At 36.5% G+C, this 17,548-nt stretch overlaps 1 protein-coding gene across 1 annotated transcript in view; it reads right to left on the bottom strand.

Moving 5' to 3' along the window:
• Positions 1–17,548, bottom strand: part of LOC136031283 (solute carrier organic anion transporter family member 74D-like) — a 36,048-nt gene that overhangs the window by 7,072 nt on the left and 11,428 nt on the right. The window contains exon 3 of the mRNA XM_065710727.1: positions 12,247–12,429. Coding sequence (XP_065566799.1) covers positions 12,247–12,429 — 183 coding nt within the window. The remainder of the gene's footprint in view (positions 1–12,246; positions 12,430–17,548) is intronic.

The following is a 17,548-nucleotide window of genomic DNA, read 5'->3' as shown; positions in this document are numbered from 1 at the left end:
ACATGAGGGTTCAGTTGCACGAGGGTTCAGTAATACAGTGGCTCAGTTGCACGGGGGTTCATTAGACAGGTAGTTAAGTTACAGGGGTTGAGTTGCTTGGGTTCAGTTACACGCACACCGTTGCAACACGAAAACGGTTTACAGAAACAAAAAAAGGTTCTACAGCATTAATTTCTAATTAATCAACGCTAAACCGGATATTTGGAATGTTGGTTATACAAAACATAGAACAGAAAAAAAAATTATATTTCAATTCTGCGGAAAGCACTGAATCCCTAAAAAAACGAGCTATATAACTTTCATGGATAATTATCTTAGGTTTGAAGATTCGTAATTAAGGAGTTTCACCTTTGCAGAAGTACCAAGTACATGCACCAAGTAGAACTACATTTTAACACTGTCTAGTTCTAATACTAGTTTTAAATTAAAACTGATTGTTACTAAATATTTCCTTTAAAAAAAAGTATTCAGTCCGCAAAAATAGAACTTTTACAGAACAGTTTTTATTTTACAGTTTTAATTTTTCATTGGCAATTGGCTCTTTACTTACACTTGATTATCCTAAACTGTTTGATTTTTTCATGTTTCGAGCACATAAATTAAATGTTGTAAATGAGCAAATAGAGCATACCTTCCTTAGTTTTTTGAAGCATCCACGTTTTGGAGCCATACTTAACTAGTCTTATTACAATGGCTTCTAGTATTGTAATCGCCGTCCCAGGACTCAACTTATTATTCTTCCTGAATTTTCCAATTGCGAAAATACCTGCATCTTCGCTATTCTATTTTTACATCTGCAGTGTATCCACCTTTTCAAGTGAAGCTATCAACTCAATCAATTTTCTTGATACCCAAAATTAGCTGTCCATCGTCATCTCTTTCTAGTTTAGGCAGCATAGCATTAATTTTCAAACTTATTCTCGTCCTCTGGACCCTCAAGACATCCCAAAACTCATTTGTTGCACTAGTATCTACGACATCGATTCCTTCCTCATATATAGGAGCACCGATCACTTTAACATAATAGTCTGGTAAAGGCGTAAATTTTAGCATTTCAATTTGGAGGGGAAGGCAAGAGGGGGTCAACATTTAGGGTCTGGGATACCCTTCAGGAAGAAGGGGATATCTGGAAAGGGGAACTTGTCTTTACTCCTGATAAACAGAACCCCTTCCCTTCTTTAATTCCGGTCTAGATGATGGATTTGATCAAGCCGGTGTAGGACTCCTCCTGGATAACAGTCACAATCAGCCTCCTAGAATAACAACCTGTCTCCTCACGATTTGCTATAGCCTGCTTTAAGAGGTGCTTATTCAACATCACTCTTATTGTCAAATATGCTTCCACGACAATCTCTGAAGTATTCGTAATAGACGAGTTCTTTGACAAGCTAACACGATTAGTTAGACACATACCAAAACGTGGCCTTCCGATCGTCACGGGCAATTCTAACGCCTATGCTGGTAGCAATGGAGCCAAGAATGAACGAGCTGTAGGCAGATTTGGGTTCAATGACAGATGCGAGTGAGAGAGGAAACTCGTGGAGTTTGCTCAGCTGCACAATTTAGTCACAGTCAATACCCTGTTAACGCTCAAACCGTCAAAAAGAATTGCCTAGATATCCAGAAAATGGAAGGACAAGATCTCAACTCGACTACATTCTAATATATGAACGTTGGAGAAGGTCTATCATGACATGTATAGCCTTTAGAGACGCCGACACTGGCTCCAAAAGTGGGTCCAACCACAGGTTAGCAGAAAACAGCGCGAAAAACAGTTATCTTCCTCCAAAGGTATGATGTGGGATGACTTTCGGACAAAATAAATCCTGGAACAACTCCTCTTAAAGCTTTCTAATCAGCTCAGCATCCTGGATCTGGAAGATTTCGATGGGCCAACGAGCAATAAGGAGGACGAATGGAGATTAATCAAAGAAAACATAAAAAAGGCAGCCAAACCAATCTGGGGAGAAGAAAACGAAAACGCGAAAATGGATCTCTGATGAGTTTATCAAACTGGCATCGAAAAGATGACAACTGGGCAATAATAGGGCGCCACCTGGCTTCGAGAATCTCAGGAAGCTATGCCACAAATCGGCTCGCCAAGACCAACAAAGATATTGGGATCAAACGGCAAGAGATATGGCGAATGGCGCACGGCACTCAGATTTAAGGAAACTTTACTGATTCAAAAAGCCTCTGAAAAAAAAGAAGAAAAAAATCATACCACTCATTTTACAGGTAGGGATGGTATTACAGAAAGAAAGATGTCTCTAAGTTACCCATCAAAGGCTACGAGACTGAGAAAATTTACCCGATTTTCAAAAAAGGGGACAAAAAGGAAAAAAAATTTTCCAAATGAAAGTAAAGAGCGATAGTATAACTTAAAACGAGCCGTAATTAATTTCATGTGTGAGGGGGGGCTGCTCCGTCTTTGACCCTCCGATCTTTACGGTGAAATTTTATAGTCTTTTATGCTTCTTATTCCAAAATAGCAGCTCTTGTGTCTGATTAAAAAAAAAAAAAAAAAAAAAAAAAAAAAAACTTGTTTTTTTTTACTGAAAATAAAGAGCGACATTAAAATTTAAAACGAACAGAAATTCCTCCGTGTATGAAAGGGGCTGTTCCCTTCTCAACACCTCGCTCTTTACGCTAAAGTTTGACTCTTTCTCTCAATTCTACTTTATTAAACAGTAAAAAAAACTTTAGCGTAAAGAGCGGGGCGTTCAGAAGGGAACAGCCCCTATCATACACGGAGTAATTTCTGTTCGTTTAGAATTTTAATGTCGTTCCTTACTTTCAGTTAAAAAAACTAGTTTTTTTTATTTAATTTCTGAACATTTTTGAATTAATGCATGTTTGATTTTGGCTCTCCGCACATAAATTATTAAAATGAAATTTGCATATTAATTCTTTTTTTGGCTAAATGGCTTTCTCCTAGTTTTTAGTTTGGGGAAAAAGGCCTAGTTGCCCTCCAATTTTTCGGTTACTTAAAAAGGCAATTAGAACTTTTAATTTTTGACGAACGTTTTTATTAGTAAAAAATATAGGTAACTTAAGAATTAACTTACGTATCGAATTTTTATATTCTTATATTTTTATTATGTAAATGAGGGGGTTAGTCCCCTCACTAATACCTCACTCTTTAAACTAAAGCTTAAATTTTGTCCCAACTCTTCAAGAATGACCCCTGAACCAGGAAGGCCGTAAAATAAATAGTTGAAATTACTAAAAATACTTTAGCGTAAAGAGTGAGGTATTTAGGTGGAGATGAACCCCTCATATGCGTAATAATCTCTGTTTGTTTTAAGTTTTAATGCTGCTCCTTACTTTCAGTTGAAAAACTTTTTCATATTTATTTTTTCATGTTTTTTATAATAATTCTAGAAAATCCTGCACCCCCTTCATTGAATTTATCTGGCCCCATGACATAGTCCTCCAAAGAAAGATCCTTCCACATAGCCCCCTCCCCGCAACCCTTCAAACCATAATAATCCCCCTGAAAAACGTCTGTACACTTCCAAATAACCATTACTGCATGTAAACACTGGTCTAAGTTTGCAACTTACAGCCCCTCCCCCGGGAACTGTGGGGGAGTAAGTCATCCCAAAGACATAGTTATTATGGTTTTCGACTATGCTGAACAAAATGGCTATCTCAAAATTTTGATCCGGTGACTTTGGGAAACAAATTAGCGTGGGAGGGGGCCTAGGTGCCCTCCAATTTTTTTGTCACTTAAAAAGGGCACTAGAACTTTTCATTTCCTTTAGAATGAACCCTCGTGCAAGATTCTAAGACCACTGGGTCGATACGATCACCCCTGGGAAAATAAAACAAACAAACACAAACAAATAAACATGCATCCGTGATCTGCCTTCTGTCAAAAATACAAAATTCAACATTTTCAAACAGTTCGTGGTAACGAACTGTAGTAAGGAGCGACCCGGCTCAATAGAAACCAAAACTCTAAAAAATGGAATTTTGATACCAATAGCTACATCAAAAGAATCGCATTTTAATGCTGATTTTAAATATAAGTTTCATCAAGTTTAGTCTTACGCACCAAAAGTTACGAGCCTCAGAAAATTTGTGTTATTTTAGAAAATAGGGGGAAACACACCCTAAAAGTAATATAATCTTAACGAAAATTACACCATCAGATTCAGCGTATCAGAGAACCCTACTGTAGAAGTTTCAAGCTCCTATCTACAAAAATGTGGAATTTTGTATTTTTTGCTAGAAGGCAGATCACGGATGCGTGTTTATTTGTTTGTTTTTTTTTGTTTTTTTTTCTTTTTCCCAGGGGTGATCGTATCGACCCAGTTGTCCTAGAACGTTGCGAGAGGGTTCATTCTAACAGAAATGAAAAGTTCTAGTGCTCTTTTTAAGTGACCGAAAAAATTGGAGGGCACCTAGGCCCCCTCCCACGCTAATTATTTTCCCAAAGTCAACGGATCAAAATTCTGAGATAGCCATTTTATTCAACGTATTTGAAAAACCTTATAACTATGTCTTTGGAAACGACTTACTCCTCCACAGTCCCCGGTGGGAGGGGCTACAATTTACAAACTTGACCAGTGCTTACATATAGTAATGGTTATTGGGAAGTGTACATGTGTTTTCAGGAGGATTTTTTGGTTGGGGGAGGGGTTGAGAAGAGGGGGATATACTGGGGGAACTTTCCATCGAAGAATTTGTCATGGGGGAAGAAAATTTCCATGAAGGGAGCGCAGGATTTACTAGCATTATTAAAAAAAAAAACAATGAAAAAATAAATATGAAAAAGTTTATTTCAGCTGGAAGTAAGGAGCAGCATTAAAACTTAAAACGAACAGAAATTATTACCCATATGAGGGGCTCACCTCCTCCTAATACCTCGCTCTTAACGCTAAAGTGTTTTTAGCAATGTCAACTATTTATTCTACGGCTTTTGTGATTCAGGGGTCATTCTTAATGAATTGGGACAAAATTTAAGATTTAGTGTAAAGAGACAGGTACTGACGAGGGGACGAACCCTCTCATATGTGTAATAAAAACATGAGAATAAAACATTCTTTTCGTAAGCTAGTTTATGAGTTACGTATATCTTTTACTAATAAAAAGATTCGTAAAAAATTAAAAGTTATAGTTGCCTTTTTAATTAACCAAAAATTGGAGGGCAACTAGGCTTCCTCCCTCGCTCTTTTTTTCTCAAAATCATTCGATCAAAATTATGAGAAAGCCATTTAGCCAAAAAAAAAAAAAATATGCAAATTTCGTTTTAATTATTTCTCTGCAGAGAGCCAAAATCAAAACATGCATTGATTCAAAAACGTTCAGAAATTAAATAAAAAAACAAGTTTTTTCAACTGAAAGTAAGGAGCGACATTAAAACTTAAAACGAACAGAAATTACTTCGTATATGAAAGGGGCTGCTTACTCATCAACGCCCCGCTCTTTACGCTAAAGTTTTTTACTTTTTTAAAAAGAAGAGTTGAGAGAAAGGGTCAAACTTTAGCGTAAAGAGCGGGGCGTTGATGAGGAAGCAGCCCCTTTCATATACGAAGTAATTTCTGTTCGTTTTAAGTTTTAATGTCGCTCCTTACTTTCAGTTGAAAAAACTTGTTTTTTTTATTTAATTATAGATAGGAGCTTGAAACTTCTACAATAGAGTTCTCTGATACACTGAATATGATGGTGTGATTTTCGTTAAGGTTCTATGACTTTTAAGGGTTGTTACCCCTATTTTCTAAAATAAGGAAAATTTTCTCAGGCTCGTAACTTTTGATGGGTAAGATTAAACTTGATGAAACTTATATATTTAAAATCAGCATTAAAATGCAATTCTTTTGATGTAGCTATTGGTATCAAAATTCTATTTTTTAGAATTTTGGTTACTATTGAGTCGGGTCGCTCCTTACTACAGTTCGTTACCACGAACTTTTTGACCAGCCGTTCTTAAAAAACTGGAAATAAAAGGCAAATTTAGCATAAAGAGCAGATGGTTGAGCAGGGAGCAACCCACTCTAATATTCAGAATGATTTATGTTCGTTTTAGATTAATGTCACCTTTTACTTTCATTTGAGAAACTGCTTTTCTTTTTTAAAAACTAATAGAGAATATTTCTGAATCGACCTAGCAGTGATTTTCGGCAATTAATTCATGACGAAACAAAACTTTCGACTCAGTTCTCTGCGATTAGAACTTGTTAATTCATTTTCATACGAAAAAACAGAATGAGCAACCATCTATCAAACAGTTCGTGGTAACGAACTGTAGTAAGGAGCGACCCGGCTCAATAGTAACCAAAACTCTAAAAAATTGAATTTTGATATCAATAGCTACATCAAAAGAATCGCATTTTAATGCTGATTTTAAATATATAAGTTTCATCAAGTTTAGTCTTACCCATCAAAAGTTACGAGCCTGAGAAAATTTGCCTTATTTGGGAAAATAGGAGGAAACACCCCCTAAAAGTCGTAGGATCTTAACGAAAATGACACCATCAGATTCAGCGTATCAGAGAACCCTACTGTAGAAGTTTCAAGCTCCTATCTACAAAAATGTGGAATTTTGTATTTTTTGCCAGAAGACAAATCACGGGTACGTGTTTATTTGTTTTTTTGTTGTTGTTTTTTCCCAGGGGTCATCGTATCGACCAAGTGGTCCTAGAATGTCGCAAGAGGGCTCATTCTAACGGAAATAAAAAGTTCTAGTACCCTTTTTAAGTGACCAAAAAAATTGGAGGGCATCTAGACCCCCTCCCACGCTCATTTTTTTCCCAAAGTCAACGGATAAAAATTTTGAGATAGCCATTTTGTTCAGCATAGTCGAAAACCATAATAACTATGTCTTTGGGGATTACTTACTCCCCCACAATCCCTGGGGGAGGGGCTGCAAGTTACAAACTTTGACCAGTGTTTACATATAGTAATGGTTATTGGGAAGTGTACAGACGTTTTCAGGGGGATTTTATTTTGTTTGGGGGTGGGGCTGAGGAGAGGGGGCTATGTTGGAGGATCTTTCCTTGGAGGAATCTGTCATGGGGGAAGAAAAATTCAATGACAAGGGCGCAGGATTCTCTAGCATTACTATAAGAAAACAATGAAAAATAAACATGAAAACGTTTTCTCAAATGAAAGAAAGAAGTAGCATTGAAACTTGAAACGAACAGAGATTATCACGCATATGAGGGGTTCTAAAAATACTTTAGCATAAAGAGCGAGGTATTTAGGAGGAGATAAATACCTTGCTCTTTATGCTAAAGTATTTTTAGTAATTTCAACTATTTATTCTACGGCCTTTCTGATTCAGGGGTCATTCTTAAAGAATTGGGACAAAACTTACGATTTAGTGTAAAGAGCGAGGTATTAACGAGGGTACAAACCCCCTCGTATACATAATAAAAATATAAGGTTATGAAAGTTTGTTACGTAAGTTAATTCTTAAGTTACGTATATTTTTTACTAATAAAAACGTTCGTTAAAAGTTAAAAGTTCTAGTTGCCTTTTTAAGTAACCGAAAAATTGGAGGGCAACTAGGTCTCCTTCTCCACCCCTTATTTCTCAAAATCGTCTGATCAAAACTGAGAGAAAGCCATTTAGCCAAAAAAAGAATTAATATACAAATTTCATTTTAATAATTTATGTGCGGAGAGCCAAAACCAAACATGCATTAATTCAAAAACGTTCAGAAATTAAATAAAAAAACTAATTTTTTTAGCTGATAGTAAGGAGCGACATTAAAACTTAAAACGAACAGAAATTACTCCGTATATGAAATGAGTTGTCCCCTCCGCAATCCCTCGCTCTTTACGCTAAAGTTTGACTCTTTGCCGCAATTCTACTTTTTAAAACAATTAAAAGCTTTAGCGTAAAGAGCGAGGGATTGCGGAGGGGAAAGCTCATTTCATATACGGAGTAATTTCTGTTCGTTTTAAGTTTTAATGTCGCTCCTTACTTTCAGCTAAAAAAATTAGTTTTTTTTTATTTAATTCGATAAAAACCGTCATATTTCAAGCTTTGGCATTACGCAACCCGCAAAACAATTAAAGAGACTCTTATCCTTGGTTCTTTTGGTTTCCAATTTGGATTAGCTTCTCACTTTGACTATTAAGTGCGATAAATATTTTCCTTCTTTCATGTCAAGCTATAATTTATATTTGGCCTAATGTCTTATTCGTATAGACATTTCTTGTCACGCATGGATAGCAACAAACCTCGCATTTAACTAACTTTTCTAGTCATTACTTATATATATATATATATATATATATATATATATATATATATATATATATATATATATATATATATATATATATATATAAGCTATAATTTATATTTGGCCTAATGTCTTATTCGTATACACATTTCATGTCATGCATGGATAGCAACAAACCTCGCATTTAACTAACTTTTCAAATCTATTATTACAATGTCACCTATCGTAACTTTTTTATCTCGTGTTCTTCCTTTATATGAAAGTTTTTATGTTACTCGTTACTGAAAGTAATGAGTAACATTAAAAGTTAAAACGAACAGAAATCATTCCGCATACGAGGAGAGTTGCACCCTCCTAAATACCTCGCTCTTCACACTTAAGTTTTTTAGTACTTTGAAAAGGTATCTTATTCTAATTAAACGGCCCTTGTCTTTCAGGAGTCTTAAAGAATTGGAACAAAAAGTCAAACTTCATAGTAAAGAGCGAGGTATTTAGGAGTGAGCAGTCCTCTTCATTTAGGTATTAGCTCCCTGAATCTGCTGTCTCGACACGGAATTCCTTCAGATCACCTTTTGCGAGTTTATACCTCTTTTATACGGTCCTGCCTTGAATACTGTTCCACCGTTTGACGACCTAACGCAGGAGCAGTCGGACGCGATTGAGAGAGTTCAATTTCGGGTATTTTTGGCAATTTCAAAAGCGCCCAAAGTCCCATATTGTATCCTCCTTGAACAGTTTGGCCTAGATTCCCTTGCTAGCCGTCGACAAAAACTGTCGCTTGCTTTTGGTACAGGGGTGTTGAACAGTACATCCCATCGATCCATACTGCCCCCTGATTTCAAACCACATCGAGAAAGACCCGCAAGAACAGTGGAAAAAGCAGTACCTCGCATACAGTCAGTCAATGTATCTCGAAACAGGTATTTCAAAAAGCTTTGTTCCCTCATTTGTAAAGTTTTTTAATGTTACTGCTAGTAAGCTGTTTTGACGACTAAAACTAATATTTGGCTTGTCTGCTACTTTAGTTTGTTAATTATATTTTATTATGTTTTGACTAGTCAGTTATTGTGTACTCATTTTAAGTGGATGACTAGAATTATTTTAAATTATTTCATAAGTGTTGACTATAGATTGTACATATATTTATTTTTTGACGACTAAACGAATATTCGGCTTGTTCGCTGCCCGTTTTGAAAATAAATTGAATTGATTTGATATACAGAGGACTTCTCTTTAGCATACTTTTATTTTAAACAGAAACTGATTTCTGATCGTTTTTCAAATCATGTCAGAAATCTCTCCTTTGTGGAAATTATTCCTCCAGACAGAAAAAATCCCCTGGAAAATTCCAACCCCGCTGAAAATTTCCCCCGGAACATTTTCACATGTAAAATTGAGTCGGCATAGAGAAAGTAAAACAATAAAAAGAATCTCGAATAAGTTTTCTGGCAAATTACGAAGTGTAAAATTTTCTCTGGAAAGTTAACCCGGAAACATTCTTCTACGTGGAAAATCTCCCTGAAGCACAGAATCCCTCCTGCGGAAAATGACTGAATACTACCCAATAGCCAATGCTATACGTATACTATGGACAATTTTCGCCACTTACAGCCTTTTCCACAGGGGCTGTGGATGATCACAGCCCCTGTCAAGTTATCACCAAAAGCATACTCATTAGAATTTTCAATTATGCTGGACAAAGCGGCTGTCTCAAAATGTTGATCGGACGACTCTGGGTAAAAAAGGGGCGTGAGGGGGTTATTTGTTCTCCAGTCTTTTGGTCACTTAAGAAGGACACAAAGACTTTTAATTGCATTTAGGATTGATCATCTTCTTATATTCTGGGATTACTGATTCGATATCATCACCCCTGGAAAAAAAATCTAGAAATTATTTTGGATGTGGCCAAAAATGCAAAATTCTACATTTTTGCGGATGGGAGCTTCAAGCCTCTGCGATAGGGTTCTCTAACCTGAATCTGATGGTACATTTTTTATTCAGCTGTTTTTACTTTTTGGGGGTCTTTCCCCTCTTTTTCAAAAATCGGACAAATTTTCTCAGACTCATACATCTTGATGGATAACAGTAAACTTAATAAATCTTAAATAATTAAAATTGGCACAAAAATTAAATTCTTTTGATATGTCTATTGATATCAAAATTCCGTTTTTTAGAGTTTCGGTTTTGGGTTTGAAATAAAGTTTGTTTTCAAATCTGCCTACAAGTAAAGAGCTACATTAGAACTTAAAACGAACAAAATTACCCTGAACGGGGGGTGATTTTGAACTTTTGTTGAAAGCTAGAAAAAATGTATAATCGAAAATCGATGGAACATTTAAGGTTGGTAATGTCGAATGCGCTCTATTGGCAACTGGAATGGAATCCCGGGCCACGTATGACCAATAAATAAACACAGGCGAATCAGAGTGATTTTATTCGTTTTAAGTTTGGAAGTCGCTCTTTACGTCAAATCAAAGTATACCCATGGCAATACCTTTATAGAGGGGTTCTAACTAGGCTCTTAGCACCGAGTAAGCCCCACTAGTTTCAGACAAGGAAAGAAAAAAAATACCATTTTCCGGCTATGCGTCACACTTTGTTCTGGTGCTGGCATAGATAATTTACGAAAAGGAGATTGATTTCAGGTTGCACAAACACTAATTTTTTCAAAATCACTACTAACAAACAACAAATATTTGGTACGGTGCGAAAACACTCCATCAGTTATCAAAACTATTTGAACTAATCAGTAGCATCAATTAGGGGAGCAGGCACAGGGGTAATGCCTCCTAGCTTTTCATCCCCTCTCCTAGATTTTGATTAATAGCTTTTTTTGTGATATTACACTGAAAATATGCCTTTTTTATTATTGTCATTAATTTTTTTTACAAACGACAAGTGTACCCCCACTAGATTTTGAAAAAACACATTACCCCTTCCCCCCTCGCTAAATTTTCATGAATTGACACCACTGGATTGGATAAACTTATGTTGCTATCTATTGTAGACTACAGAACAGGAAGTCAATCTTAATACAGGTAAGAACACAACAATGCGGACACAGAGTTTGACGACTACTTCGTACACACAGAACTTATTTAAGAATTTCTCTAATTACACGTCGGCCTTACAAATAATAATTAAGAACAATCATAGCACACATCCAAACATGATATAGGAGCATACAAATTTATTACCTGTAAGATATAGTTGCACGTGTTGCTCCGCAACTGTGACCAATGGATCACAGTTGCTGTAACACTTGGCAACAGAGATCCAGCGTTTATAAATCACTTAAGATGTATAAGCAGTACGGTTTCTTCTTTTGACCTATCAAATTTTTGATGCGCTTTTTAATTTTTTTATAACCCCCCAGAGAAAAAATCATTTCGTACCCCGCCCCCCGGTACTTAGCCTATCGGTTATATAATAGAGACTCGGGAAGTGAAGTTCCATTAATGCTAATGAAATTAAACAAAATATGAAGAATATATAATAGTTTAGAAACAAACCTGGGCTATATATTTGCACATTAGGGGGGGGGGGTTAAAGCATAGCAAATATTAAATGCGTAAACTAACCATTGCCTTATTTAATATACGTTATGCTTTACCCCCACCCCACCCCTAATGTGCAATAATATATAGCCCAAACATTTTTCAAAGCTAATGAAATAAAACAAAATGTAATGAAAATATAATACTTTATTAAGAAAATTGTAAAATTGCAACTTAGAATTATGTACCAGAACGCAGAAATGTCGTTAAGAATCACGTTAAAAGGAGGTCTAACCGGAGCAAACTAACCAGTTATTATCCCATCTGATCTTTGCCATCCAAATGATCGACAGCATAAAGAAGTTACTTGACCAGTTTCTTGTGTCAAAATTGTATAGTGTCTATTATATAACCGATAATTACCCTAATCATCCACACACACACCAAATAAATCCTCGATACGGCACTGGCTTCAGTTCAAACTTGATAGGAATATTTGCTTAGTAAAGTGATTTAGCCTTGAAGTTAAATTTTAATGAAATATCTCACCAATATGTCTATTGGAGCCTTCTCCTCCCATAGCGAAATGTGGAAGGATTGCCAGGAAGCAAGAGAAAGAGGTGCAGAGTGTTCCGGCAGCCACAAGTTTTGGTCGATTACCTTTGTTGCCAAAGTAGGACAAAATCAGTGACAGAATAATTTCGCTTATCTCGTTCCCAGTCAAGATAAAACCTGGAAAAAAGTTACCTTTATAATTATTTATCCACTGTAAGTTGGATGTTATTATACATATTAACCAAGCTAGTATACCTTGAACCGATAAATTAAATCTAAATCTATCTAAAAAAAAGAAGAAGCAAATAGCCTGGATTTTAATAGTCATCATGATTAAGCACACTAAACGTAAGCGATCCTCCAACAATTTTGGCTCCTTTTAACCATAACAGTACACATGGGAGGCGTAGAGTTTGAAAGGCCACTCCTTATATTGATACGATAAGGCTAATCCACCCCCAAGAACACAAAAATGGCAGCCGGAAAAGGCACTCTTTTGTATTTTGACCTTCCCTTAAAAACAAGAGCTAAGAGCTCATATGGCACTTGTGACGAGGCCAGAAGAGCTAAGAGCCAAGAGATCATATGGTATAAGCTCTAACAAAATTCTAAGAATCAATAGATTGATTTAAAAGGAAAATAAGAGGCTTAATGCCGGTCAGGATTTAAAATAAGAGCTCTGAGTCACGATGTCCTTCTAAATATCAAAATTCATTAAGATCTGATCACCCACTCGTAAGTTATAAATACCTATTTTTTTCTAATTTTTCCTCTCCCTTTAGCCCCCCCCCTAGATGGCCGAATCTGGGAAAACGACTTTATCAAGTCAAATTGTACAGCTCCCTGACACGCCTATCAATTTTCATCGTCCTAGCACGTCCAGAAGCACCAAACTTGCCAAATCACTGAGCCCCTCCCCCCAACTCCCCCAAAGAGATAGAATCCAGTACGATTCTGTCAATTACGTATTAAGGACATTTGTTTATTCTATCCACCAAGCTTCATCCCGATTCCTTCACTCCAAGTGTTTTTCCAAGATTTCCCCCTCCAACTCCCCCCAATGTCAAAAGATCTGGTCGGGATTTGAAATAAGATCTCTGAGACATGAATTCCTTCTAAAAATCAAATTTCATTAAGATCCGATCATCTATTCGTAAGATAAAAATACCCCAATTTTCACGTTTTCCAAGAATTCCGGTTTCCCCCTCCAACTCCCCCCAATGTCACAGGATCTGGTCGGAATTTAAAATTAGAACTTTAAAGCACAAGATCCTTCTAAATATCAAATTTCATTAAGATCTTGTCACCCTTTCGTAAGTTACAAATACCTCAGTTTTCAAAATTACCCCCCCCCCCAATTCCACCAAAGATAGCAGATCCGGTCCGGTTATGTCAGTCACGTATGTTAGAAAGGTTTCTATTCTTCCCATACAGTTTCATCCTGATCTCACCGCTCCCCCCAACTGCCCCCCCCCCAATTACGCTTGATCCGGTTGAGATTTAAAATAAGAGATCTGAGTTACGAGGTCCTTCTAAATATGAAGTTTCATGAAGATCCGGTCGCTCCTTCGTAAGTTAAAAATACGTCATTTTTTCTTATTTTTCAGAATTCACCCCCCCCCCCAATAGAGCGGATCCGTTCTAATTATGTAAATCACGTATGTAAGACTTCTGCTTATTTTTCCCACCAAGTTTCATTCCGATCCCTCCAATCTAAGCGTTTTCCATTATTTTAGGTTTCCCCATCCCAAACTTCCCCCAATGTCACCAGATCCGGTCAGGACTTAAAATAAGAGCTTTGAGACACGATATCCTTCTAAATATCAAATTTCAGTGAGATCCGATCACCCGTTCGTAAGTTAAAAATACCTCATTTTTTCTAATTTTTCAGAATTAACCCCTCCCCAACTACCCCAAAGAGAGCGGATCCGTTCCGGTTATATCAATCATGTATCTAGGACTTGTGTTTATTTTTCCCACCAAGTTTCATCCCGATCCCTCCACTCTAAGTGTTTTCCAAGTTTTAGGCTTCCTCCTCCCAACTCCCCCCAATGTCACCAGATCCGGTCGGGATTTAAAATAAGAGCTCTGAGCCACGATATCCTTCTAAATATCAAATTTTATTGAGATCCGATCACCCGTTCGTAAGTTAAAAATACCTCATATTTTCTATTTTTTCAGAAATAACCCCCCCCCCCCAACTACCCCAAAGAGAGCGGATCCGTTCTGATTATGTCAATCATGTATCTGGGACTTGTGCTTATTTTTCCCATCAAGTTTCATCCCGATCCCTCCACTTTAAGTGTTTTCCAAGATTTTAGGTCCCCCCCTCCAACTCTCCCCAACGTCATCAGATCCGGTCGGGATTTAAAATAAGAGCTCTGAGACACAATATCATTCCAAACGTCAAATTTCATTAAGATCCCATCACCCGCTCATAAGTTAAAAATACTTCATTTTTTTTATTTTTTCGAATTAACCGGCCCCCCACTCCCTTCCAGATGGTCACATCGGGAAAACGACTATTTCTAATTTAATCTGGTCCAGTCCCTGATACGCTTGCCAAATTTCATCGTCCTAGCTTACCTGGAAGTGCCTAAAGTAGCAAAACCGGGACCGACAGACAGACAGACCAACAGAATTTGCGATTGCTATATGTCACTTGGTTAACACCAAGTGCCACAAAAACTCTCATCTGGACCTTTGTCCAGCTCAATTTTCCAGTTGTAAGAGTTGGACGCCTTCCACATACTGACATCGAATTTTTTTTCATGAGGGTAGTACAGTTTACATAAAGCAAGGCAGCAATACGTTATGGGTGCATAGTAGCTGTTTTTATAATACAAAGACCTTTAGAGTAATTGGACATTAGGAAGCAATTCTAAAACTCACAATAAAAGAAAGTGCAGAACCAGGGGTGCCAATTAAGGGAGGGTGATTGCTTCAATGCTGATTTTGTTTCCCTAGATTTCTTTAAATGTATTTTGCCACCCCCTAATTCTTCGTCGATTTGTAGCCATGTATAAAACCTAGATATATGTTTGATTTACGAGTTAATATAATCCGGGTAGCCTTAATTTTCCGGTAATGCTGAAGATTTAAAATCCCCCAGTATGTCTGTTGCATTTAGTTACATTCTAATTGTAGTTCAGTTTCACTTTCATTTCAGTAACTCCTTTCCTTTGATTTTTATTTTCGGTGTTTAGAGGCCACGTCTCGCTTGCATATACTGCAATCGAAAAGATCTATTTGGTAAAATGCTTCACTCTAAAAATTAAACAGAGATTTACTGTCTGTTTCTATATTCTGTGCAACATCTCAAAAGAGCCACTGAGTAAGCAGAGAGCACTTCGTGGATTTAAAGCAAACCAATTGTCTCATCCCCTAACACCTGGCGACAATTCAAGAAAACGTTGGAGGTTGGTTGAATTGACTCTGCTACCCCTAACCGAAAGAAACTCGGGTACTTATCGGTTATATAATAGACACTCGGTAAGTGAAGTTCGATTAATGCTAATGAAATGAAACAAAATATGATGGATATATAATACTTTAGAAGCAAATTTGGGCTATATATTTGCACATTGGGGGGGGGGGGGTAAAGCATAGCATATATTAAATACATAAACTAACCATTGCTGTATTTAATATATGCTATGCTCCCCCCCCCTAATGTGCAAATATACAGCCCAAATTTGTTTGCATAAACCAAACAAAACCACAATACAAACTAAATACTTAAATAAAATGTAACTACTATTTATTTTGCAACCAAACCAAAGCTAATTGTGTGGTATAAAGAAGCTGCTTGACCAGTTTCTTGTCTCATGCACGCATCATTCGCGATCGAAATTGTACAATGTTTATTATATAATCGATAAGTACCGAAACTCACACTGGGGCTGATATTGCAAAATTCTTACAAAGATAATTCTTGCATTTATCTGCAATTAAATTTTTTTCGTCTAGTGAAATCTGAAATGGCACACCAAAGACTGGCTAATCATGACAGGTCTAGTTTTCTTATATGTTCAATTCAAGTGAAATAGGATGTCTGTTCTAGACTTTAAAAGAAGAAATTCCAATGGAACTTTGCCATTTATATGCTAACTTCTAGTCATTTACTGAATAACTAAAAATTTCTGATTTCTTATAGTATGAATAAAAAAAACAAGTTTTTTTTAAATGAAAGTAAGGAGCGACATTAAAACTTAAAACGAACAAAAATTACTCCGTATATGTAAAAGGGGGCTTTTCCTTCTCAACGCCCCGCTCTTTACGCTGAAGTTTGACTCTGTCTTAACTCTACATTTTAAAACAGTAAAAACCTTTAGCGTAAAGAGCGGGGCGTTGAGAAGGAAAAGCTCCTTTCATATACGGAGTAATTTCTGTTCGTTTTAAGTTTTAATGTCGCTCCTTACTTTCATTTAAAAAAACTTGTTTTTTTTATTTAATTTCTGAACGTTTTTGAATCAATGCATGTTTTGATTTTGGCTCTCCGCAGAGGAATAATTAAAACGAAATTTGTATATTTATTTTTTTTGGCTAAATGGCTTTCTCATAATTTTGATCGAATGATTTTGAGAAAAAAAGAGCAGGGGAGGAAGCCTAGTTGCCCTCCGATTTTCGGTTAATTAAAAAGGCAACTAGAATTTTTAATTTTTCACGAATCTTTTTATAAGTAAAAGATATACGTAACTTATAAATTAGCTTACGTAAAGAACTTTTGTATTCTCATGTTTTCATTACATATATGAGGGGGTTCGCCCCCTCGTCAGTATCTCGCTCTTTACACTAAAGCTTAAATTTTGTCCCAATTCATTAAGAATGACCCCTGAATCACAAAAGCCGCAGAATAAATAGTTGAAATTACTAAAATACTTTAGCGTAAAGAGCGAGGTATCAGGATGAGGTGAGCCCCTCATATGGGTAATAATTTCAGTTCGTTTTAAGTTTTAATGCTGCTGCTTACTTCCAGCTGAAAAAAAACTTTTCATATTTATTTTTTTATTGTTTTTTTTTTAAGTAATGCTAGTAAATCCTGCCCTCCCTTCATGGGAATTTTCTTCCCCCAAGACAAATTCCTCGATGAAAAAGTTCCCCCAGCATATCCCCCTCTTCTCAACCCCTGCCTCCAACCAAAAAATCCTCCTGAAAACGCCTGTACATTTCCCAATAACCATTACTATATGTAAGCACTGGTCAAAGTTTTGAACTTGTAACCCCTCCCACGGGGACTGTGGAGGAGTAAGTCGTCCCCAAAGACATAGTTATAAGGTTTTTCAAATACGCTGAA

Source organism: Artemia franciscana, chromosome 9, assembly GCF_032884065.1.
Source record: "Artemia franciscana chromosome 9, ASM3288406v1, whole genome shotgun sequence".
Classification (NCBI taxonomy): Eukaryota; Metazoa; Arthropoda; class Branchiopoda; order Anostraca; family Artemiidae; genus Artemia; species Artemia franciscana.
The sequence above is the reverse complement of the archived record's forward strand: the minus strand, read 5'-3'. Positions and strand labels throughout refer to the sequence as shown.